Source organism: Phaenicophaeus curvirostris, chromosome 4, assembly GCF_032191515.1.
Source record: "Phaenicophaeus curvirostris isolate KB17595 chromosome 4, BPBGC_Pcur_1.0, whole genome shotgun sequence".
Classification (NCBI taxonomy): domain Eukaryota; kingdom Metazoa; phylum Chordata; class Aves; order Cuculiformes; family Cuculidae; genus Phaenicophaeus; species Phaenicophaeus curvirostris.
Window position 1 is genome coordinate 12,503,278 of NC_091395.1, and position 26,902 is coordinate 12,530,179.

General features: G+C 44.2%; 1 protein-coding gene across 1 annotated transcript; it reads right to left on the minus strand.

The window, feature by feature from the left end:
• Positions 1-372: 372 nt before the first annotated feature.
• On the minus strand, positions 373-20,987 carry SETD7 (SET domain containing 7, histone lysine methyltransferase). The gene is made up of 8 exons (XM_069855269.1): positions 20,909-20,987; positions 16,224-16,353; positions 11,097-11,298; positions 8,338-8,527; positions 6,679-6,760; positions 5,462-5,579; positions 5,021-5,178; positions 373-4,049 (listed from the first exon to the last, which is right to left on the minus strand). Exons 1-8 carry the CDS (start codon positions 20,946-20,948, stop codon positions 3,869-3,871), a joined length of 1,101 nt encoding a protein of 366 aa, XP_069711370.1. The 5' UTR covers positions 20,949-20,987; the 3' UTR covers positions 373-3,868.
• Between the last annotated feature and the right edge of the window lie 5,915 nt (positions 20,988-26,902).

Here is a 26,902-nt window from a genome sequence, read left to right on the forward strand (position 1 = left end):
GAAGAGTCACAGTCAGGTATTCCCTTTGACTTTTTCAACAGTTAAGACTTACACGTATTTATGTAAGTTTCTTTTTTTTTAATTACCACCAAAAAGAAGGGAAAATATGCCTTTTTAGATTTGTGAAGGAAAGCCTATTTTAATAGATCCCAAAAAGTCAAATTATAGCACGAGACTCAACTCGAGACACTCTCCACCAGGCCTAAGCCCTTTTCCTTCTTATCCAGAGGAGTGACCCATCAGCTGTAACTTCTCATGCTCTCATCTCCAAGATTAACTGTTTCTCCAGAAAACTAAGCCTCTCTGTTCTTGGTGACAAAACATGGTGCTGCCACAGCAGGAAGATCCATTTAAGTTTTGTTTTGTTTTTAAAAAGAGATCATCAGCAGCTGATATAGGTTCCTTCTCATCAAGGAGCCTGGGTATCAACCCTCTCCATCACAGACAAGCCACGTGAAGCACTGCAGACCAAAGGCAGACGACCAGAAACTGAGCTGTACTTGAAAAAACCCAGCAATTCCAGGTTCTCTTACGCTATTCATCAGCCACGACAAGTACTCCAAGCGTCAGCAGCTCAGCCAGGCTCAGCTGACAGGCATCGTCTCTTCTTCCAGTTTCTGTGCCAAGAAGACAGGTCTTCGGCCAGACTGAGAAGCAGAGCTTCTCTACTTATTAGATATTCATCAATAGTCAGCTGCATTCAACCCTCAAAAGGATTGCTTTTCAAAATGACTGCTTCTCTGCCCCAAATTAAAACTATGGTTTGGTGTGGGTCTCGTATTACTACCGATAAATAGTTTTGATAAGCTGGTCTCGCTACCTAGTGAGCCCCAGAAGCTGAGCTGCAATACGTTGACCAAGTTAAGGCATTATTTGGAGTTCTGTAACTAACCTGTGTTTGAATCTGTGGTTGCCAACGCATACCTCTCAAAAACCTCTGGAGATCACGCAAAGCCCTGAGCCCTTTTGCTACCCAGTGGTAAAAACCATCCCAACCATCTCCACTCTGACAGACCACAAAGAAAACGAAGAAGAATTAAAAGGCTTGGTGCTGAACCAAGCCAAAGCAGCTTTATAATCACAAGTTTTATAGAAGGTTGGTCACCGAAGATGGGATCTAAAGAAGGACCAATAGATTTCAACAGAGCAAGGAGAAAAAGGACAGTAGAGCTCACAGAGACAATAGCCACAGCTATTGCATGCTACCAGGCTACAAGCATATGCAAGAGCAAGAGTATCTGCGTGACTGCTGCCAAATGAACGGCTTATGAGAACACAGAGGGTACCTCGGTGCCTTTTTTCCCCTAGAACTGCCCTGTTTTAGGATGCAACCTTCAAGCCTGATGTGCAAGGAGCACCATCTTGTATTTATTTCAAAAATCAGGCTACGTGAAGACTGACAAACCTATTAAAGCATAAGCAACTCCACATGAAGAGGAGATAGCAGAGGAATCGGAGACCGATCAGGAATGAAGCCCAAGGAGATCTAGAGATCAGAACCTTTTAAGCACGATTCTCTAGCAGGCACAACGAGGCCAGCAGTCCAAAGCAGGTTAAAGACTGTGGGAGGAGTTACCATCCATTCGCAGCAGGGTTCAGTCTTCCCTTGCCTCTTCCCTGCACTTAAACACAAGCCTCAGCTTTTCAAACTTGATGGTCCTGGCAGAATAGTCCACAAGATGCCAACGACAGCTTCCTACCAGGGAGGCATGATTTTCCTCAAGTGGCTGAAACAGCAGTAACCTAAGAGAATGACCTGTGGGCAAGCAGGGAAAGATCAAGACGTTCATATTTCTTTTTGAGGTTCACTTGCTGAAGCTTTGCTGCCCATCAGCCTCTGACAACTCTCCATCACCCGTGTGACTCAGTTCTGTCTCTGCACACTCAGGGGAGTCCCAGAGCTGTCACCTCTGCCAGCTACCTGCCTTGGAAGAGAAGCAGAGCTGAGGCCTGAGTCTCCAGCATGAGGAGATGAGTGGTGTCGATGCTCACATTCGGATCACTGCTGGAAGAGTGTCAAAAAGCCCTGAGCCTACTCACCCCACCCCAGCACATGCACAGAGTAGCTTTTTGTGCAAGCTTAAATGGTGAGGTGCTGGAAAAGGTTTGTGATCAGTCACAGGGACTAAACAGAGTCCCAACTTAAAGAGGTTCTCATTTATAATTCTGAACTGTCTACAGGTACCAAAGCAAGGATTCTCAGAGCGCACAAAACAGCAACCTCATCCTTCCCTTGCAGGTACCAGCCCAACACATTCTCTATATCTGGCTCCCCGGACAGCCAGACACCTCCAACCATTCGAGCAACCAACCAAAACGCGTTGCAATAGAAAGGTAGGTCCGATTTCCAAATCATTTATGTTACATATATACAAACCTTTTTAAACTACAAACAATTAAAGAAAACGTTGCAAATGCATTTGATTTTTTCCTAAGCTGCTAAACCCAAAAGAGAGCATCAGAGTCCCAGAAGGGCTCCAGTATCCAAACCGAGATGATACATTATTTCTCTCTTATACAGCATTAGGCAAGACCAGTACAGTATCCAAAAAAGCACAATCACCCTAGCCCTGAAAAACCCCAGAACACAGCCCTGCAGATGAATATTCACAAGCCCCCACTGTTGGCCACAACAAAGCTATGGATTGACTGCTGTTTCTAAATATGAGCAGTGAGTGATGTTTTTACATTCATTGTTTGTCTTTCAAAAAACAATCTTTTCATATCTTTTTTTTTAAAAAAAAATCTTATTTTGATATCTCATACTATATTAGTTTACTGTTTCTTAAACCAGTACTACTAAAAGACAGCTAACAAGGCTATATTCTTTATCAACTGAACACATACAAAAGATACAGCTCTCCTTAACCAGGTCCTACAGCCTGCCCTCAAATACGTACACCTCCTTGAAGAGAATTACGTGAGATGCGTGCATCTCCTTGCTAGAATTTCTGCCTTGAGAACCGGCCGCTTTAACAGGTGAAATCCACAAACCAACTCATGGACACTAACGCAAGTAATGTGCTTGCCTTCCAGAACGCGTACTTCTGAAAGTCCTTCAAAAACGCGAATCTTTTTTTCTCCTTTCAGAAAATCTTCATGCAAAGAACAGCTTCATTTGCGTGTCATAATCATAAATTAAATAAAATAAGCCAGCCGTGAAGGCTAGATAAATATTAGGTTTGGACATGTCGCTATACTATTTAGAGAGCCACAGAGACCAACACACAGCACTCTCACATACACACACAAGCCTTTCCACTAGTTAGAAAGGATTTTCTTCTGCATAAGAGGATTTTTAGAAAGAACAACGTTCAGACAAGAGGAAAGGGGAGTTAAAACCCAGCCTCCTATATGCTAATAAATAAACTGCTCTATTGCAAGATTCAGATCAAAGGTTTAAAAAGGCAAAATTATGCTACTATTAGAGAATATCAAAATATTACTGTTATCATTACAAGTGGCATATATGCAAAATGCAGTTGCACAATAATGCCTAGGCAGATAGAGAGCAACACTAAGTCTGCCGACTAAAAGTGAACGATATACCCATTTTAGTTTTCTGTCTAGTCTTTTGGCATCTTTGCATATGGTGCAAAAGCAGAAGCTACCAAAGAATACCACGTCTCGTATAGAATATTAAATAAGTTCTCCAGATAAGACTGGTGCAACACTAGCTAATTTTAAATCTGCTATGAGTAACACAGTCAAACCTAGTTAGTACGCAAGAAACTTATCTCTTAACACAGAATGCAAAGTTATGATGCAACAGCATGAACAATCCCTGCTTGTCCAGTTTTCAGTATAAAGGTAGTGCATAGATCCAAGTTTCTGTTTCAGTTTGCTGAACGGAGAAAGAGCTTCCATTTCACTTCTGTTGGGCAGCCTGGAAAGCTTTCAGTTCCAGCTGGTACCACTCCGGCGCTTCTGGCCCGTTTTGCCCAACGGGGTTGTGATCATATCCGTAAGCCACTGTTAATTCTTCGTCCTTCTCCACAGCCCTGATGGTACGGATACACTTGATAGGCCCAAAACGAGGATGAACAAACCTAGATAAAGCATAGAACACCTTTGCTAGGCTTAGCTCTCAATTCACAGACTCTGTTAGCCCCCTCTATAGTTTCAGAAGTCACTCATGGTCCAGAGCAGCATGATCTGACAGCGGATGAGTAGATTGCTTTGAGTCAAGCTTAAAGATTCATGTAATAAGGGCAAAAATATCAATTTATTAAAGCAGCTTGGTGTAGCTCTATTATCTGAAGTTTTTCCACAGTCATGCAACATCACTTGTTTGTAATAAATACATAAAATTAATCACTGCCACATGCCCTGGACTGGCAGAGATAGACATCCGCATGTCAGGAAAACAGTACAGATTATGACAGGCTGTAGAGCATGGAAACTTGCTCATCTTAATTTCTCCAGCACAGGTTACCTCCCAAGCAATCACAACATACTTCTGTGCATCTTCTCCCAGGGTCCCACAGTGGAGGGAACTGGCTTACTTAATGAAGGAAAACTATTTTCTACAAGCATACCTCCACAGGTCTGTAAATATTTACACCCTTGAGCATATGTATACATCAATACTTTCCTAGTGGTCTGCACCAACTGCAGAGCAGCAAGATACTTATTTTTTGAATTTCAGAAATGGCAGCACATTTGACAGCGCTGGTCAAGCACCTTCAGTTTAGCAAATACAGTGCAGTCCTAGCCAAGCTAGAATTTAGAGAGCCATGTTTATAGATTTTAGAATCAAGAGGCAGTTCCTTAGAGATCATTACAAAATTAACAGTCTCAAAGTTCAACATACTCCATGGTGTAAGTCCCAAGAGACATCAAGCACCTGCAAGGCCAGACAGTTTCCAACAAGGCCCAGGTGAGCAGGAATTCTTTCAGTGCCTGGACCCATTATTCCCAACCCCACTGGCAGCCGCTCCTTATTCAGCTGCCCAGAAACACCCTGTGAGCCCAGACTGCTGGGCTGCAGCTTGACCCCGAAAAACAGGGCTCTACTTACGGGTCATAGATGCAGTTAGGAGTGAAAGAATGGTTGGCCTTATGCCCCAGCGAAGCACAGTACTTGGCGGCATGGTTGTAGGGCTCTGGCACGTCTATGACTGTTTCATCATCCAGGGATATTGTATTTCCATTGAGGGCCCAGTCTCTGCTGTCTACCTGGTTTGCAAGGCAAAAATCCAGTGTGTGTGTGTGCAAGGGTCAACTTTGCCAGCAGTTTGAAAGCAAACATTCAAAGACATGCAACTAAAATTTTTCTGGCAAGTCATTAATAAAACAACCCTGCTTTCTTATATACACGTAGATGGATGTGTACTTTCTTTGAATTAAACTCTATCATATTAAATCTTAAGGGTGGGAAGGGGATGGGTGTAAAATCCTACTAGAAGAAGACTTCAGAGGGAGCAATTAAAATTCAGACTGACTTTTGTCTCTCCTTTACCTCCTGATGTGTAATTCGCACTCCATTGTAAAAGGACATAACTGTACTGGCTTCTGCTGCTATTTTCGAAAATAATCCTTCTCCAGCACTGGAAATGAGAGACACATCAACGTACACCCTGCAAGGGAAAAGGGCATGGAATTAGTGACTTCCTACAGTTTTCATTTTCAAGAAGTAGTATCACAACACTACCGGCATAAAGGCTAATACTTCAACATAATAATAAAGCTAATAATAATTCAAAACCTCCAAATGCAGTTCCATATTTTCTATTTTGGCAGAGTGGAAATTTGGTGGGGAGCAGAGGCTGACTTTCAGGGAAAAAAAAAAGAATAAATCAAACTAGTAGCTAAATGCCAGTCCTGATGGCTTCAACTCAGGGACATCCTCAATAACATACCAGAATCGCAGACGTCCCTACTAAGAAGAGGTTGCTGGTGTGTACGTGCATGGATTATTACTCCACTGAGCAAGAATGGTGGAGCCCTGCACTTTATGTAAATTAATGCCAGCATTTTACTAATCACTTATTTAGATATTTCAGACTCTCAGAAAAGGACTACAATTGAGCTATCTACAGAGCAAGGCCTCAAACGTCTAGGTAAAAAGTATAGTCGTGGAACAGACACAGAAGAGATCACTGACTGACTATGATTAGACAATGTGCTACGAGCAATAAGACACTACAGAGTTGTCAAAAAAAGTATCTCACTTCCTCACTTCCCTCTAGTTTGATGATTTACTCTTGCCACTTTGGTACATACGTAGGGAGAGGAGAAAAATTTCATACAACACGTGCCATCCAGTGAGAGACACTGAATGCAGCACAACGCAGCCTGAAGCTAGTTACACACCTAGAAAATAGGGAACAGTGCATTTCTTTTTGCTCAGAATGTTGTAGATGCAGGCTATTATTGGAATTCAGGACTTGAGTGAACATCTTTGAAATTCTAGGAAATTACCCTCGCTTAATCTCTTAAAAAGTATTGCTGTGTTCTGTCCACCAGAGTGCAATTTTATTGTGTGAGTCAAAGAAATTCAATCAAGTCAAAAGCTGACTGATGTGCAGCAATGGGTTCCATTTTGCAAACCCTTACACACTTTTTTTTTTATTTTAAAGGAGATGAGACTTGAAAAATTAGGTCTTAAACATGTAACAGCAAAGAAATATGGACAGTATTGAAAGAGGGGAGAATCAAAGAAAAAAAAAAGCTTACCTCTCTGACTCGTAAGGATCAGGAAGAAGCGCGTTTGTAGAAATACAGGATGAAGTAGATTTGTCAAAACTGTATACTGGGCCTAAAACCACAGAAATCAAAGGAAATAAACCAATTAGCAGTACTGAAAGCATGCGATCCTTAACTTAATCAAGACATTAAAACATTAAATTTTAATGACTGCAAGAAATGTTATGCTTCAAAAAAAGGTATTAAACAGAAGGGTACCTGTCAAAGGCCTTCAGTGAGATCCTGTTTTCTTGGTTATTTCCCACCCCGCCTCAACATACTACAGCAGCAGTATTACCACAAAGAGGGGATATATATGTTCTTCAAACTACCAATTTTTAACGGAGGACTGGACAGCCTTTCAAAACTGACCCTCCCAGAGTATCCAATTAAATAGTAAAGCAAAATTTAAAAGTATGTATTCAATAACACATGATTATAAAAAATCTGGGACTATTTCAAATACAAGATGTTTTCTAGTCCATACCCTGAAGAGACTTCAGAAAGAACATAATGCTCAGTAATCATAAAGTACACTTGCTACAGTCAGTTATTTTCTGCCATTAATAAGCAACCCAGGGGCACAGTTCTAATTATATCCTTACATCCCTCTACATTCTATTGCCAAAGGACTACCTGGGACATAGGGCAAGATACAAGTGGAAATAAGATGGGAAAAGAATCCCAAACACAATATTACAAACTCTGATAAGAGATCTCGGTGTCCAAGATCTGTTCTGGCCAAAGGCAGCTTTCTCCAGAGTGTAATTCTATTTACAAAGCACAATTGTACCCTCTCAGAAACAACTTCTATGCTGAATTTTGCTTTGCTATAACAACCGAGAGATTTAAAAAATAAAAAGCCACATGCATTTGCTTCTCAACACCTTTTTACTGAGTTTTATGTTCTTGTTTCACATTGAGTGAGACTTTGCTGCCAAACCAGTAAGTGTGTCATCATAGTCCCCATTTATTACTCACAGCTGTCTCCAGCTTAACCCCCTCACCTCCAAAAAATCAGAGCACCAAAACTACTCCTGGACTATAGGTCCAAGCTACCACAGACTAGGAGGAGCACCAGCTACACAGGTTGAAGGTAACACCTTGACCCTCACCATTTCATAGCCACTTTCTGTCAGCAGGCCTAGGCAGACTGAAGGGTGCTGGTGAATCTGACTGTTACACAACATCTGAATCTAGTTCAAAAATTCCAGCCCCTGTGTCCTTTCAGCCCCACAGCACAAATGCCAGAATGTTCACAGCGCTAACACTCACTTGCACGAACTCAGCTGACAGAGCTACATCTGCATCATAGGATCCCTCTTCACCTTTTGTTGTTTTACTAACAAAACAAAGCCTGTAACTGTGCCAGCATTAACACAGTTAAGCAGGTTTCTGTGCAGATGGCAGCAGTGTTTGCGAGAAGCAGGACTGCACCCACGAGTACACAAGAGAAGGGTTATGAAATGCAGTCCAGCAGCATCACTGCACAGGTCACTTCCCATTTGTTCCTGGAGCCAAGCAATCGTTCCATGTGCCTTTCCATCCAACTTTACGATTTAGAAAAAGAGCTTCTCGCTAACAGGCTTCATATATTACAGACACCGAACTGTCAGCAAGAATACAAGTTTCTGTGTTTGCTGAACTTACTGCCTGGTACTACTTCAAACTGAGGTTTCCCATCCTCTACAGATGTCAGAGTTGCCAGTTTTGCTTCTATCATTTCTCCATCTATGAACCTTCCAGAATACGCAGTCTTTCCATCAGGGTACACATAGGCTATTTTCTCTCCAGTCATCTCCCCTTCTTCATTCACTTCTCCCACAAGGCTGCCTCCATCCTGAAAGCACAGGCAAGAGGGAAAAGACAGAGCATTTAGTTATAATTCGTTATCTTCACTCAATGAAAAAGATTTTGATCAACTTTTTAAAGACACTATCTAAGGTACAGTAAGCTCAGATGTAAGATCATGAAAACGAATGAGAAACAGATACATGAAGAAGGAAGAAGAAGTCATTATCAGTCAGAATATAACTGATAAAAGAAATGAACAGGGTTTTCTTAATTGTTTGAAATAAGCAAAACACAATTCGTGTGATACAAATACAGTGTTTCAATTGGCAAAATTTTTATGTGAACAGTCTGTGAACCGAGGCCCAGAACCACAGAATCATCCAGTTTCAAATCACCTGCCATGGGCAGGGACATTTTCCAATGGATCAGCTTGCTCATAGCCTCATCCAGCCTCCAGGCATAAGGCATCCACAACTTTCTGGACAATCAGTTCCAGTGCCTCACTACCCTAACAGGAAAAAAATTCTTCCTAATATCTAATCTAAATCTTCCCTCTCTCAGCTTAAAACCATTACTCCTTGTCCTACCACTACATTTCATGATGAAGAGCCCTTCCCCAGCTTTCCTGTAGGCCCCTTTAAGAAGCGAGACACAAACTTTACCTGAGTTTTCTTAATACGATACTGTGCTGGAGGAAAGAATAAATTAAAACGCTGCTTTGCTCACTGTTAATTCACGGTATATCAAAAGACTTGAATCTATTATGAAAAAAAAAATGCTGGACAACTGGTAAGTTTCTCTGTCCCAGCACCCCCCAACAACGTCTGGTGATACTCAGTGAGAACAACTGCTTGCTGAAAGCCACCATCAGCAACACTTCTCTCTAAGGTTTACACATTTTAGCCCTGGGCTTTGCCATCTGTGATTTGGCTGTAACTCTGTTAAGGTCTATTGACAGAATTGCTGAATGAGATGCACAGATTAGCACAGATCTAACATCTTCAGGTCTTCATCTCAAAAATGATAAGGAGACATCTTCAAATAATGCCCTGGAGCAAAACCAGCAGGTGTGATGTGGAAACAGACTGAATTAGATCAAGAGTGCTGCTGATGGACTCTATTTTAGTGGCACCATTTTGATCCATTCCAAGGATGAAAGAGTTTCAAACACACGATACTAAGGAACAGTAAACATTAAGTTTGGGTAAAAATTTGCACAGAGTCATGGAGTGGGTTGGGAGGGACCTTAAAAATCATCCAGTTCCAACTCCCTGTCATGGGCAGGGACACCTCCCACTGGATCAGGTTGCTCAAAGCCTCATCCAACCTGGCCTGTCCCATCCAGGGATGGGACATCTGAGACTTCTCTGGACAATCTGTGCCAGTGCCTCACCACCCTCACAGGAACAAATTTCTTCCTAACATCCAATCTAAATCAATGAATCTGAATAAAGTGTCATGCACAGAGCAATTTATAAACAACTGCTTCCACAGCAAAGGGGCTTTTCTTAAATGCCTTGCATCCTTTAGTCTGGGAAGATAATGATAAACAGCCTCTCAATATCCACATTTCCAGAACGGAGAGCAATACTTTGTCAGGTGGAAGATTAAAACAGGAGACTTATGACCTGAAGGGTCAGTTGTGTGTATGCTATATGCTGGTACTAGAAGAAACGCTATCTGTTTGGCAGTGTACGTTGAGCACCTGTTTATTCTAACACATGCTTAATTGCAATACTGAAAATCAGAAATAAAATGAACAGCCAATGGTGAGCATCTGAAATGAATCTGCAACTAAAGTATGTGCCATATGCACCACAAGAAAGGATTAGTTTTTGACCAGCAGCTAATTACACGCAGGATGTTTCCGCCTCCTCAGTACAAGGTAAAGACTGATCTGGAGTGCTGTGTAAGGCTGAATAGGAATTGATATTTAAAGGATTTACATTAAAAAATCCTAAAAACCTGTACAACCATTACTGTCCTAACTAGCATGGTTACAAAAGCACATAAAAAATGTCTACAGAATTTTCCAGAGCAGTATCTTGAGTGTTTACCAAGAATCAGAAAGAGAAAATTCTGGCTTGTATAATGAGCAAAGCACTTGCCTAGACTCCAGTCAGAGGCACAGCTCTTACACTAGTTACATCTGATTCGTTGGGCAAAGCCAAACTTCACAACATACCCTGCAGAAGCGGATAAAGTCTCCCTTCCTAGTCGAATAAGGGCAGCATGTTGCAATAGCTTGTAGGGCTCCATGCTCCTCATCTGCAGTCAGCACCACAAAGTGGTAAAATCAACATCCAGCCTTCCCAAGGAGACACATATATAAATGCACTTCCAAGGGGCTAGGTTCCCTGGAAGATGAAAACAGCGAAGGCATTTCGCAGCCTTGCTGAATCCTGTCTACTGGGCAAGCACTCAACAGTGAAAAACTTTAACTGTATGTTGGATTATCCAAAACCAGAATGCACAGATCTTCCATCCATTTTTTTTGTGTGTGTGTGTTGACTTTCAGATAGCTGGGATGTGGAGGATATTTTTTTTCATATGGGGAGAAAAGAAAGATACATAAAGGTACTATTCTGCAATAGAGAGCAGGGAGTCAGGCTTACCGGGTAATAAATCCAACAGACTCCATGTCGAATGTTGTCTTTATACTGCCCTTTGAATATCAGCCGTCCATCACTGTCATACTCCTGCGCGGGTCCATTCAATTCTCCATCCACATAAGTGCCATGAAGGACCACTCCATCCTCGTAAGTGTAGATTCCCTGGCCTTGCAGGGCATCATCAACATAGTACCCTTCCAGGGTGCTGGTAAAGAGAAAGAAAACAGCAATGGAAGACTATTCATCTCTCTAAGAGGTGAACTCAAAGCCTCAATACGAGGCACAGCACAGTCTTGCTCCTCTGCTCATCATTCCAAACATTACCGGTACAGAGAGTCTGAGGGAAACCTTCAATAAAGTCAGGTCCTAGGAGGAGGTAACTGTTGATGCCTGGCTTGCTCTCGCTGGCTACCCTACAATCCTTCCCAAAATGCACACCACCACTGCAACAATCACAGCTTTTCTTCGTTTTTCTTCTTTTCTTGGTGGCTTCTGTGAGAGCTCAAGCTGCTGTGGGGCACAGCAATACAGGTGGACTGAAAGCTACCCCCTATGTATGAACCTCCGGTGTGTTTTCTATTTTCAACCAAATTTGAGGGGGATAACAGGGAATAGGAAGGTAAATCTGATTCCTTCAGAAAGCCAAGGTGAAAACCAGAAACTTTTTATCTACAGACCTCCAAAGGCACAGAACAACTTACACCAGCCTTTCTCCAGGACACAAACGTAGGGCACAGTATTATTCACCTAAATTACATTGCTGAGCTTTTTTTTTTTTTGCTTTTTTTTTTATTGGCTGGGGTAGCAAACTGCAGCAGCAGCAACAAATGAATGCTCACAGTCAAAGAAGAAATTCTTGCTCAAAGAGGCTACTCTCATGTTAGGATTTTCTACTTCCTATGTTCAGATCTTCACTGACAGCCCTTTGGGGAGATGCAACTGAACTGCTGTACAGGTGGAACGCAGCAGGGCACGCAACCTGAACTACCAGTTCAGTGTTAGCTCCCTAGCGATACACACAGCAGCAATTTGTACCAGATTTGCCAAAAGCACCGTCATTTTTCACATCTTTCTACTAAAATGGAACACAGCCTGTCAAACAGAACTAGTGCTGTACTTGGATTTGAACAAAGAAGCGTTTCACTTCTCATCTCAGTTTTGTCTTGCAAACCCTTTAGAAGGGGCACAATAATATCTTGCCATCTTCTTTGCTTCCTTTCTTAAAAAAGGCTGCTGAGAAAAACTACAAAGAGGATATATTCATTAATTTCCTTCACAGGTTAGGACTAGCATAAGAAAATACAAACTGTTTAAGTTTTACCCCAGAATATTCAGCTAACAGCTAGCTGCCGTACACATACTTTACAATTCTTTGTCTAATGCAGACTTCTAAGGTATAAGCCCAAACAGTACCTGGGAGCATGACTCTACATGTTTTACAAAATCTGTTTTCAAGAGTTGAGGAAGGAATGTTTTCTCAGAATTAACTTTCTGGTTTCGAAAGCTTCACTCTCTGCTTTTACATAACTTTGGCAAGTCGGCTGAGCCTTCCATGGGAAAATACACTACGGTAAAAGAAGGTACATTATCCATGGCAGACTGTGTTTAGAAACAAGACTCCAGCTTTCGTTTTTCACAGCTCCATTCGCAGTGACGCTTTTTTAAACAGCTCCTTTCCTGACAACGTGCTCTGTCCCACAGCAATGCTCACACAGCCTCAATGTAAACCAGATGCAGAGCAGGAAGAGGCAGGAAAGTGGTTTTATTTTTCAGTCAGATGACTTGCTTGATCCAGGTTGCTACAGAGCTGTACATAGAGCTACACCACCCACAGCACAGGGAAGGGGCAGAGCAGATGTGGGAACCACCTGAAATCTGTGCACTTACTCAACTATAAATGACACCACTTTTTCCTCTAGTTTATCGTTAATCAACAGATACGAATTTCATTGTAGCTGACAACACACACAGAGTCCACACATAAGGATTACTCTTAAAAAGAGGCAGTCATCTGCAGTTTATGCAATGAAACAGACCAAAAAACCTTCCTGTTACCTTTAATGATGTTTGTTGAAGTTAACAAGTTGCTAAATTACAACAGTGGTTCAGCAGTGGAAAAAAATATCTCTAATAAAAATAACTCTAATCTCTAGGTTTTCTTTTGTTGTACTAAGCTCCAAACAATGGCCAAAAGATCCATCTGTTTCTACTCTCATATCATCCAAGAAAGTAAAAAGGAAGATACATAAAGAAAGAATTCCACGTCTTTCAACCTTGCTTGAGAAGTCAGGTTCTCTGAAACTTTTATACTTTTCACAGATTTTTAGTTATTTCCACCAGCTCCCCCCTTCCCTGTCTTTCTTTTTAAGCTCTCAAAGTATGGTGTCTGCAGCCACACACAATACTTACACTAAGACCAGATGAGAAGGAATAAATAGCTTCTGTGTCTTGCATAAACCATATCTTGTTAATACAAAACCTGAGCTAGCCTATGGTTCTCCAGTTCGCTTCTCAGATTATTATATTTGTGATAGCGTGAAGTTTTACTGAAGTCAAGCTCTATCAGATATACTGTCTTCCCATTATCCAACAGGCCTTGAGATGATCTAGGACATCCACTACTGAAAAAAACCCCAAACCAGAAGAGTTGCAGGGGGGAAATACTGCCTTATCCTTCCGGGTATTAAGTTACGTTTACAGACCTTGATCCATTCTTCCCTCACTCCCTGATCTTCCTCTTTCCCCTCTAGATGCGAACATGGAAAACTTTTCTTCAAAAATAACCATTCTCTGCTGTATTGCAAGAGATGTCATGTTAGAGGAGTTACCAGTTAAGGGGGGAACAGCAGCTGCAGCTCTGTGCCAAACACACCTCTCACACTCGCAGTTATTGCACAAACTCCTTTGTAAAGTGCACTCCAGCAAATCTTAGCACCAACATGAGCTCAAGTACACGATCCAAACCAGGAAGCATGCCAGAGGTGAAACTTCTCTCTCTGAAAGGATACATTGGGTTTTGTTCCATTTTTGGAGGAGGGAGGGAAAAACAACTGATGTTTCATTCCAGGCTTCCACTCCCCTAAATAACGAAAAGGAATGGGCAGCTATTCCACTAAAGGAAAATGCTTTCATTGAGGCGAACAAGCAGCCAGCCCTATTTCCCAAAACTCAAAAAATGAGACTGCTTACACTGCTGCCAGTCCAGTATCTGATAGGACTCAACCACTCCCCACAAAAACCAGACCTACAGCAGGTCAGCTGTCAGCCTTTACCAGCAAACTGCAAGGGAAACAGATCCAGGAATGCTGAAACCAGCTAACTTACTGCACCAAAGCAACAATACTGTAAGGGGAGAGGTGTTTTGAGGCATTCTGGGGATTCATTTCTCTTCTTCATAAATATTCAGCTGTGCCCATGGCACAGTTAATAGAAACAGTACGTCCTGCTTTATGCCAGGTCATTCTTCCTGCGAGACATCGCGACATCTGAATCATCAACTTCAGAGAGCAACTTACTCTCACTAGCTGGGCACAGCTAGGTAAATGACAACACCTTTAGTAACTAGAGTCAGTGCTCGGTTAAGACTGCTTTAGTTAAATTAAAATAAGCTTAGGGCAGTTTATAAAAATATCCCATTTTTTTTCTAAACCACATTACAGACTATTTTTGTGTATTTTCGTTCTGCTAGTTCCCGAAATCACAGAGAAGCCAACTGTTCCAGTTTCTTAAGGGTTATGAAAATTAAAAAGAAAGAGCTGGCAACACTGGAACAGTACAGAAAAGGCTCAGCAGCAGTCTGAGTTTTCCCACAGAGCACTGCCTGTACCCTGGATTACTTGGAGGAGCAGCCCTACAAACAAAATACTGGGTCAGTTTCTCTGACTGTACAATCAGCAATTGCTCTGCTGAGATCATCAACAAGCACAGAGGCATTATGTACACGTGTCCACGTGTCCAAAGAGATGCTGTCTGCCAGCTTAAAAAAAAAAAAAGGCTATTTTAGAGAGGTCAGCTGCTGGGCAGTACCGATTTTCAGTTACTTGCCTGAGATTTAATAAGCCCATTACCAATAACAGTGGGTATTTTTCTCCATCCAAGCTCGGAGGCCCGATCAGTTTCTGCATAACTGAATAAATATATTATCTTTCTCATAAACAACCCCCCTCCCCTCCATCTCCAGTATGAAGCAATTGCAAAGGCAAGTACAGACAAGGAGCTGACTCATTGAGACAGCACAATACCTCTGCTCCTGCTCAGAAGTTCGCTGAGCAGGAGGAGAGTAGACCCGGCACGACTGTCAGTTTAACGGCGGCTATTCATAGTGCCACCAACAGCTGCAAAAACACGAAGAATCGTGTCATTTTATACATCTGCTGCTCCTTTGGAGGAAGTTATGAGCAACTACAGGGAGAAATGCTGCAGTCGGAGGAAGAAGTACGAGGTGTTCATAATGAAGACCTGAGAAGAAAACACATGCATAGGCACAGACAACCCCAATTCCACTGTCACAATTCCCAGTGAAGAGAGGGGAAGTTATATGGGCTTTTCAGAAATAAATCAGGCCACGAGCAACTTGCAGAGGATTAAGTGGAGTTGGGAACAAACACGTATATAAAATCCAGGCCTTTAACAGCTAAACAATTTCCAAGACCAAGGAGAGGATCAGCCTCTCTGTCAAGGTCCTACGTCTGTGCGCTGAAGTCTGGCACAGGCAGCTCCCAGGACAGCTGCAGTCTCTGTAGAGGAGTATAAGACAAAGAAAGAATTCCACTTGCAGTTATGGACTTAAATATCACAGTTCAAGTCGTTGCCAGCGTGGTTTCCAATAGCTCTGGCCACCTCCCAGTTCTTAGGGTCTTTAATTAGTTCATAATATTACAGTGCTAAAAGGGCACAACCCCTGCCTTGTCCCACCGGGAAACAACTGCAGGCATCACATCACATCACATGCAAAGCCTCCAAGCCCCCACAGAGAAGGCTACAGCAGCAGCAGGGAAAACTTTCCAGATACAGTTTTAAACAATAAAGCTCATCCAGAAACTCAACAGCATACAATCAATGCAGATTAGCTTTGTATCACTGCAAGCAGGAAGCAGAATATAGAAGAAAAACAGAGGAGATGGTGCCTACCTTCCATCAAAAAAGAAGAACTTGCCACGGCCATTCTTTTCTCCATGCACGAAGTTTCCCTCAAATCTGTCTGTTGATGAATAGGTGACTGTACAGAATCCATGTGGCAACCCATCATCGTCTAGATGCCCTGAAATAAAATCCAGAGAAAGAACAAAAGGACATATTAAACATATAAAATTGCAAACCTGTTCCAATCATGTAGATGCTTGAAATGCAGTGGCTCCTGAGAACAAAACAGTAACCTGCATCAAAACATTTCTGTTAGGAACAGTGATCAGAGATTCGGTACAACTGAAGTCTGCACTTGCATAACACGCTGCTTAAAATACAAAATAAAAAGGGTCAAATTAAAAGAAAAGGGATAAGACACAGGAGAGAGAAGAATAAGCAAAAAGACACATACCTAAAAGAAACAGGGTTCATACTATTCTAATTTACCTTAATATAAAACTTAAAAGTATAATAATTCTTTACCTAAAATATGCACTTCCTGGTGACAGCAGAATAGATTTAGACTTTAATCCACCGAATAAGAAAAGGTTTGTTATTTTCTTTTGATAAATACAGGTCGCAGAACAATGTGGGTGTGCCACCTCTTAGCTATATCCACAGCAATGTAAAGAAATAAAAGCATGTAATATCTATAATCCTGTGCCCTCGCAATATGTCAGTCAACTTGCTATTTCATATTTTAAATGCTGCTCTCCAGAGCCTTTCTGCTGTGTTCCCATTACATCCCACCACGGCTTTCCCTTTTTTAGCTGTTTCAGTTTACCCTATTACAGCTGTTGCTCGTGGGGAAAGCAGGGGGACAACACCCTTGGTTCTTCATCCGCATGGGTCTGTATTGTACAGAATACAGCCAGCCAACTCTTATTAAGTCAAAGCATAGTAAGATTCCAATCACATCTCTATCTGCCTCTTCAAAGCCAAAAGTAAACGGAAGAAGAGGGGTTTTTTTTAACAATTACTATTGTCTGGACTACCTATGTGAACTTGGAATCTGTAAGACTGCATTAGCAGAACGTTGCTCTGGAATGCAGAGTGAAGATGTTCAGGCTCAGCAGAGCTGCTTTCAGCACAGCCAGGTGTGGGTGTAACAAGCTCCCATCGTGACATTTTGGCAGGTATAAATTTTGTATGCAAACTGTCCAGTACATAAAAGCCAGTGTATATTTATGTTGTTCCACGCATCTAAATAATAACAGACTTCTGACCCCCTAAGTCTGTTGTTGAGGCATACAAAGCCTATTAAAGATGAGAGACAGAGCACACATCCACTACAGGCTTTGGGTCAAGCTCTTCCCCAACCAAATTTGCCCTAAATAGAAAAGGTTCAAAGCAGACGTTCCAACCCCCTTGCCACGGAAAGGGACGTCCCACTAGATCAGGGTCTATCTATTCATTCCCTGATTGCAACAGGTCTGGAGGGTTCTGCGAGGACAAAGGTACCCCAGGGGGCACACACATGCCCACATGTTCTTTCCACATCACCATAAGCTACTGCTTCCTTGGGATGTTCGAGGCATGGTAAGGATACAGGCAGCATCTGGTTAGGAAGTCCTCTCCTGCCCTGGCCTTTTAATACCAGAATGATTTGTGGAAGAATGCCACACAGCACAGGATACTTTGTTAGGATAAATTTCCAACCTTTTGTCTATCTCAAAGTAAAATTTCATTTAAAAAAAAAAAAAAAGGACACACAGAGATGGAGGAAGGAAAAAAATTGCCAATTGAGTGTTCCTCAAAGTAACCAAGTAAGGCTGTGAAGGTTTATTATGCACCTTCCATACTTGTTACATTAAGCACAAAAATGCACCCAGAAAGAAGGTGTACAGGAGGAGATAACGGTGAGATACCCAAACTCATCCAAGAGCCAAGATTTTCTCCTCCTGTTCCCTGCATGCTCCCCAAAGCTTCTCTCACACTCGCTCTGGCACTTTTCTAGCACCCTCTGTAACCAGTGCAAGCCAGTGCACAAAATTCTTCCCTTTGTTGTACTGTTGCTGGATTAGGAGGGAGGGAGGCTGACCCCACACTCCTCAGTCAAGTCAGAATCGGGTGGCTGGGAGCCAATCTCTTGGGTGCATCAACCCTTCTTGCTTCCAGGTCGGCTACCCCACAGAACATCCCCGTGCTCTTAAGTTCCCAGTCCAAACGAGACTGAAAGCAGCCAGAAGTTTCAAAAGTTAATAAAACCAATCTGATGCTTCTTACTGCCCAAGCTGAGAGAAGTAACAGTAAAAAGAGAAAGCAAAAGTGTGGCAGGGAAAGCTACATATTAAAGCTTCTACTAACTTTGACGATTAAGCCTTTAGAACAAAAAGGGCAACACGCTGCTCTCTCTAAACAGAAGAAAGGTTTTCTTTCCTCCCATTCAGTTAGGACACCTCTTTTTTTTGGAGAAGGGAAAAGTTTTAGCAGTTATGTCAATTTAAATACGACATCAGTGAAACTTCTGATGTGAATACATCTTTTAGAACAAGAACTATGTCAGCATTTATGGTTTTAAATAAAGGCTTCAGTTTTATCAATACAGGAGGGGTACACCAGTGTGAGTTAACAAACCCTAAACAACGCAGCACCAGGTCTTCCCTCTCAAATCTTACATAAAATGTTTGGATTAAAAATATATAAATACACTGGCAGTATTAGTGTATTATTCTATTGTAAAAAAACACACCAGCAAAACAAAAAGCTCACAACTTTGTTCTCTGTGACTATTCCATCTTGTCAAGATTTTGCTGGAACGCAAAGCCCAACACAAAAGCTGCCGTGCTCGTACACAGTACGCACGTCAGGGTTTTTGCACAGTAGGATACAGACTATCCAGAGATTTAAATGGTCAGCTTTGATCTGATGGCCTCTATACAGAGTCTTAATCTCAGCCACAGTACAAAGAATCCAATTCTTCTAACGTGCTGGAGATTTTCTCCTACTGCAAAAAAAAAAAAAAGAAAAGGATAATATCCCTCTTCCCAACAAAACAAGAGACATTCAGTCTCTCCTAGTCAATAGGGGAAAAAAAAAATGCGATTTCAAGTTTAGTTACAGAGATGCAACTTTTCCTAAATGGGCAAGGCCTTAGGCTCTGATAAAGTCAAAAGAAAAATCCTCATTATTTTCATGGGAGCAAAGCAGAGTTACCCACTCCCCTTTCTCACCTTTCTCCTCCACCAAACCCAAAACACCCGAAAGTATTTTTAAGTTACTGTAAAATCTCACTTTCCTTACTTCTTTAAGGGTCTCTCAAGATCTCCTCTTAAGCCTGGACCGTGAGCTTCCCAAGAGCAGGAGCTGAACCAGCAGGGGCTGGTTCACGATGCAGCATGACGGGGCCACTTAGCGAAAACACGGACGTAGACAAACTGAAGATAAAAGCCCTTTGCTGTCAGAATTACTGCTACTTACCGGAAAAATGGTAAGTGAATAAAAGATCCTGGTCACAAAGATGCCAGATGGATGCTTCAGGAACAGCAACAGTAACACTCGATGATCCCGTGGGTCTCTTCCAACCTGGTTATTCTATGATTCTAACACGCACACCCCACACCTCCTTTTACCCAGGATGCCAGGATCAAAACTGTGACTGCCCAGGACACAATTGGCATCTGGAGAATTGAGGAGGGAGGGCTGCCCAGGGAGGGGGTTGATTCACCTTCCCTGGAGGTGTTTAAGGCACAGGTGGACGAGGTGCTAAGGGGCATGGTTTAGTGTTTGATAGGAATGGTTGGACTTGATGATCCGGTGGGTCTCTTCCAACCTGGTGATTCTATGATTCTATGACCCATCTGTTCCGGCACAGCAGGAAGAATCGCTCCCCTCACAACCGTGTTTGACACAACAGAGCTTCTCTTTGGCTCTGCGGCCACATACCTCAACGATAAATCCGGAGCCTAGCGGCAGCTGCTCAGCTCGCTTCTGTTGTTAAACTAAGCTGCCACGCTCCCTACCTCGCTTTGAGGCCTAATCCTCCTGCCACACGATACCAGCAGCCCGCACCGCCGGGCAGCGGGAAGGAACCGCAGAATCACTAGGTTGGAAAAGACCCACTGGATCATCGAGTCCAACCATCCCCATCAATCACTAAACTGTGTCACTGAGCACCTCATCCACCCGTCTTTTAAACACCTCCAGGGAAGGTGACTCGACCCCTCCCTGGGCAGCCTGTTCCAGTGCCCAATGACCCTTTTCGTGGAAATTTTTTTCCTGATGTCCAACCTGAACCTCCCCTGGCGAAGCCTGAGGCCATTCCCTCTCGTCCTGTCCCCTGTCACTTGGGAGAAGAGCCCAGCCGTCCGAGTCTCAGGCAGCTCCCTACTCCGTGTGCTTAATCCCAGCAGCCCAAGGACGAGCAGCCCCATCCCCGGGAGCGCGGGAGGGAGGGTGGACTCGGTTCCCCGGTTCCCCGGGGCTTGCAGCCTGCACCGGGGCTTGCGAACCGGAGCCGCCAGCACCGGTGCCCGCGGCTTCGACCCGGTACCGACACCAGCTCCCCCCCCGCAACACGTGCGCGGCGGCGGCGGCCGCGTTGCATAAGCGCGCTGATGTCATGCGCCGCCGCGGGCACCGGGCAGCCGCCGCCGCCGCCATCCCCACCCGCCTCCCCATCCCTCCATGCACGCACCGGCCATCCTCCCTCCCTCCCTGCCCTCCATCCTCTCCCCGGGGGGGTCAGGCACCTTCCACGGTCTCCTCCAGCGTCTCCTCATCGCTGTCCATGGCGGCGGAGGCGGATGCGGCGCGGAGGCGGGGGGGGGGGGGGGGGGGCGCGCGGCCGCGGGAAACCGGGAGGGCGCGCGCGCGCCGCGCCGCCCGGAGGAGGAGGGGCTAAACGTGGCCCCGCCCCCTCTTAAATGGGCGTGGTCAAGGCCGGGCTGGAAGGTGCGCGATGGGGACGTGGCTCCGCCCCCTTTGTGGGCGTGGCTAAAAGCTGATTGTGATTCGCTAGGGGATAGCCACGCCCCTTTGTGGGCGTGACCACAGCGCAGTGTGGAAGGGGCGCCTGGCCGCCTGGCCCCGCCCCTTGTGGGCGTGGCCAAACCGCAGACAGGCGGCCGCTAAGGGGGTGGCCCCACCCCATATGGGCGTGGCCAAAGAACAATTAGGACTATAGCCCCGCCCCCTGTGGGCGTGGCCAGAGCCCGAGCTGTAAGGGGCTCACAGGGGGCTGGTGGGGACACGGTTGAGGGGACAAGGACGTTCCTGCCGTGTCTGAAAGCGGCAGGAAAACCCGCACCCCAGCCAGCGCCGCCCTCTTGCACAGGGCTGTCCCACAGCACCCTTCGTGTGCCTGCGGTTTGGCTGCTCAAAGCGGAGCCCCGGCGAGCACCGCGGCGCCTCCCCACACCGAGAGCTGCCCCTGCCCAGCCTGGAGAGACCTTGGAGCAGCTTCCAGTGCTTAAAGGGGGCTACGGGAAAGCTGGGGAGGGGCTCTTTGTCTCGGAGTGCAGGGATAGGGTGAGGGGGAATGGTTTTAAGCTGAAGGAGGGTGGACCCAGCAGCAGCCCACCAGCACTTATCAATCACCAGCACTAACCACCAGTGGCAGCAGCCCACCCGGGCTACCAAGAAAACAGACTTTTTTCCCAGCGGTGGGAGGACAAGAGGCAATGGGCATTACTGAAAGCAAGAGAGGTTCAGACCTCTATATCAGGAGAAACCTACTCCCTTTGAAGACAGCCAAGCAGTGTAGTGGGCTGCCCAGAGAAGTTGTGCAGTCTCCATAGAATCATAGAATCATAGAATAACCAGGTTGGAAGAGACCCACTGGATCATCGAGTCCAACCATTCCTATCAAACACTAAACCATGCCCCTTAGCACCTCGTCCACCCGTGCCTTAGACACCTCCAGGGAAGGTGACTCAACCACCTCCCTGGGCAGCCTGTTCCAGTGCCCAATGACCCTTTCTGTGAAGAATTTTTTCCTAATGTCCAGCCTAAACCTCCCCTGTCGGAGCTTGAGGCCATTCCCTCTTGTCGTGTCCCCTGTCACTTGGGAGAAGAGGCCAGGCCAATGTCCATCCTTGGGGACATTTAAAGACAGACCAAATAAAGCCTCGAGCAGCCTGATCTGACCTCAGAGCTGACCCTGCTGCAAGCAGAAGATTGGAGCAAAGACCCCCCCCGGGTCCCTTCCCACTTGAAGGACTCGGTGGGTCTGCGCTGAGCCAGCCACATGCTGCCAAGCAGTACTGCCAAAGTCAGGCACAACATCACACCAGGAAAACAGGACAGCTACAGCTTAGTGAGACCAAATAATTAGATATGTCTGCAGAAAGAGTCTAGAAATCTTTAAACAGGAGAATAATGAGGTTAGTATTTGACCTAATTGACATGAGAACTTACAAAATATTATTCTCAAGAGGATTTGAGGCATACAGAAAGCTTGAGCAGAACAGAAGGGCTTGCTTCTGTATCACAGAATTAACTAAAGGACAGTTGGTTTTGCTGTTTTGTGGTTTAAAGCCCATATACCAAAACTAGTTCTGACCTTAACCCACCAAAAGGGAAACTGAGGCATGAGAACAAAACATAGTTGTTGTTTTCCTTATATATGGAGCTTCAGTGTGCTTAAGCACAGTAAGTAATATTGTGCTCGAGCACAACAGGAACTCCTATCCAACATATCTGTTCTGTTTCACTGTGAGTCTCTGAAGAGATTGATTTTCAGCATATACATAGTATTGGAATTGCCAAAGATGATGTGCTTAAGCTATTGGCATATCTGGTGAGCGGAAGAGAGTCAAGGCTAGGGGGCTGGTATGTGGTAAGTACCCTTTTCGCCAAGGGATGACACGTATTCGGGAAGCTCAACAGAAAGCAAGGAAACGGACACTGCTGTGAACTGCACACACAAATAAGAAAGGTACTCACCTGCAGAAGATCATCAGGATGTGGGACAGAAGCATCCGTACTAAAATCACACCCTCTTCCCCTAACTTTTGCCCAAAATCACACAGTAAAAATGCTAAGGTTACAAGTTCTCCAAAATGCAAGAAATACCCCTCCAACTGTGACATGCCCTGCTGTGTGTACAAGCTCTTCTGCTGCCTTTAGCTGCATGACTGCATAGTCTTTCTCCAGAGGGCCCGTGCCTTGCTGTATGATTACAGTGCTGCCTTTGCCCTGTTCACTCCACATACGGCCTCAGAACTTGCTTATTCTATTTACTACCCTCCGCTCCATACAAGGGTAACATGTGGGAGAGCTTCTGCTATTGTCCCTCCATAGTACCCAGCTTCCTCACACGTTAATTAACTTATTTTTGTAGCACAGCAATGGCACTAGGCGTATTATCCAACTGAGAGACTCGAGCTGAGACTATTGAAGTGTCTGGTAAATAACAAGTACTGGATTGTTGTCAAGAGCTCTTAGAATTACACGGCATTTCACATGTTCGAAGCATAATTTCCACTAACTTAAAATACAACTGTAAGAACAGCATAGCAACACTAACTGAAAATGATGGTAAACACGCGGTTCTGGTGTTCCCTGGTGGCTATTAAGAAGTGGGGAAAAGTTTAACATCAAACTAGCAAAAACTCAGCTCGCATCCATTACCCACAGCCAGGCTGCTGCCTGACAGCTCAGCCATCTGCTGAGCTATTCCCAAGTGTCCCTGGCAGAGCAGAAAACAAGTGGCAATCAGCTGTGAACAGTTTGGTTCAGCCAGTGCACCCACCACAGGAGCAATCCCGAGCAAACGCTTAGTAGGCTCCCGTGTTTAGGGGTCTTGTCAGTTTAGACTTTTTCACTCTCTTTGGCAGACTGCAGGGCACCTCCAGGCTGCTGTTCGGCTTTCTTAGCTGTCTAAACAGACACACAGGCATGTTGGGTCTCACACTATGCCTTCACATCATTAAGCATTGTTCAGATTTGTTCCAGCTGCTAGGGACTTGTTGCCTTTTTTTTTATTTTCTTCTATGCAAGGGCCTGATGGTGCCTTGCCCTCCTTAAATGCCAACTCCTCATCCAACAGTCTAATCTTATTATTGTTTATGCAATCCCTTGCCTTACCTGTTATTTAATGCCAACCTCTGGGAGGAAAAAACAGGCCTAAATCTCCCTGCACTACTCTGACTGCGATAAGGATCCTTTGGAAACAAGCACATGGTCATACAATGAGAGGGAGCAGCAAAACACATGGAGGATGGACGTGCAGTCTCTGTTCCTTTCCTTCTTTTGCATTTCAATTTGGAAGAGCAGTAACATTCTCTTTTAACGGAAGGTCATAAGACTTATATCTAAAACAACAAAAAGTATCCCAGTGGCTCCTAGCTATGCTCCTATGGTCACGGAATTAATGTAGGAGCTGGTAGCATCAGGACATTGTCACCCATGGGGAAGAGATGGCGGGATGAGGAGGAGGGACTTTTCTCCTAAGGGGCCTTGGAGCTGCTCACTGAGAGCACCAGGAGGAATGCAGAGATTTGGTCTCTCTAAGGAAGTGGGTTAGGTTGATTTAAAATACCTGCTCATCCCCCACAGTCTACCTTCCTGCTCCTTCCTTACAGCTTTCCTCCTCTTTCTCTTCTTCTGGTTCTTTTCCCTTCCCTCGGCACTGAGCCCTGCCAGCTCTAGCCCAGCCTGCCTGTGTGCCCTCTTCTGCTGCCCTTTTTGCCTCGTGCAGCCTAAGCAGAGCTCAGGTACAGCCTGCCACCTCGTAACAAATGGGCTTTGTCATCTCTAAGTAGGACAAGCTCTATTAAGATAGAAAATGGAATGACCGCTCCTTAAAACGACTTGAACTGCTAAAATAAGAAATAACCCTTTCAACAGTCCAGGCTGTGGCTTACTTAATCTGCAATTCTATGTGTTTACAAGATACTCTGTTTTTTTGGAGGACGGTACTTGAAGGCTTAAATTGAGGCACAGTGGGTTGTTCTTCGGTGACTCCTGAACTGTGAACAATGTTCTTTCAGACACTGGTAACACAGAAACAGCTCTTCTAACACATGAACACTTTTGTGCGTCTGTAACCAAGCAGCAATACAATATATTAATCCAATTTACTTTCAAACCACTCTCATTTTATTCTTACTGCTGAAATTGGTTATCATTGCTCCTTTGTCAGACAACACAAAGCAGCTGTGATTGTTATTTCTGGCTGGGATTGTATCTGCTGAGGGGCTCTAGCATTATGAATCTACTAAAGCTGCAATGTCAGCACATGCAGCTATTTGTGCCCGGTTTTTATAGGAGGCTCCCAAATTTGGGGCTGCCTTGGCTGGTCAGGTCCTCGGAGCTATCTGGGTGTCAACACCTTGGGACAAAGTGTTTTACTGGATGGCTGGACAGAAGTTTTCTCCAGGCTCCCTGCACTGGGAGCGTCAGGGCAAGGCCAAAAATACCTGGGCTTTTAAAACCCCAGGGCTCCCATTGGGATGAAAGTATACCTGATTTTTTTTTTGTATAGCCCAAGTCAGGCCTTGCTGATGTAGGGAGGACTGAACGGTTCAGACTGCAAGCTGCGGACTGCCCACAGGACACCGACTGAAAAACTGGGCAGCAAAACCATGTGCCAGGTCACAGGGAGCTTGGAGGTGGATTTTGTTCAATTTATACTCCCAAGACTTCCTTTTTGCATTCGAGATGGGGCAAAAGAATCACTGAGCCCAAGGAAAAATAGATTAGCTCTGCAGCCTAGCAATGTTGAGACACACTCAGATATGGAAGAGACAAGTTTATGTCCAGGTTGTTTATCGTGAATGAATATTGAATTATTGCCTTGGGAGAGACTGACAGAGCATCATCCTGAATGTCATCATCAAGACACTTCTTTACAGCTAGGGTAGCAGTTGTTGGGCTGGTTATTCATGAAACCTGAGACTCTCTGGGGATAATTTACAACTCTTGTCTCCCCCATCCCTTACTGGCTACTTTAGATAGTTTACCACATTCAGTGAATGCCATGTGCAGGTGTGAATTGTATGAGCAGCCTGAGCTCACTACGCTGGAGAATTTATGTCAGTGATTACCTGTCAATATGCTGTATTGCTTCCTGTCAGTGGAGAAACTCAGAGAATGGATGCTATGGAAAGAAATATATACACATTCTTAAATTCTTTCATCATATAACGTAGCATGCACAAGCTATACTCAAGGCTTGGGCTATACAGATGTATATGTTGCAGGGCAGAGCCTCCACACCGCATGCGGCTTACAGAACCAAATGTCATTCTTCCTAGCTGCTTCTGTATGGACAGAAGGCTTCCTGCTGCAACTGAGCCCTCTACAAAAGATTACTGTGTTTAAGTGACACTCCTGAGCAGATGGCTTATAGTTCCTAGTACCAACAATACACATCTTTTCTCTATGGTTTCTTGCTGTATGCATCAAATACTAAGTTCATCTGAGATAGCTACTGAGGGTGTCAGAATTTTTCTCTCCTGTATTTCAATTGTCTCTCTCCTTTGAGATAGTGGAGGAGTAAGGCAGATAAATCTCACATTACTAGAAAAAGCCATATTACTCTTGAGATTCTTCTTTCCTTAAGCTTCTTTGCAACAAAAAGGGCCTGTATCTTGCTATGTCCCAGTCATTTGCCCACCTGTAACGAACCCTATAAACTCACCACTGGAAACGCAGAAAAGCGTTCACATTAAGTAAAGGAATAAACAGAGAGGAAAGTTGCCAGTGCAAAGCTGAGTTTGAACTTTTAGTTGATAAATTCT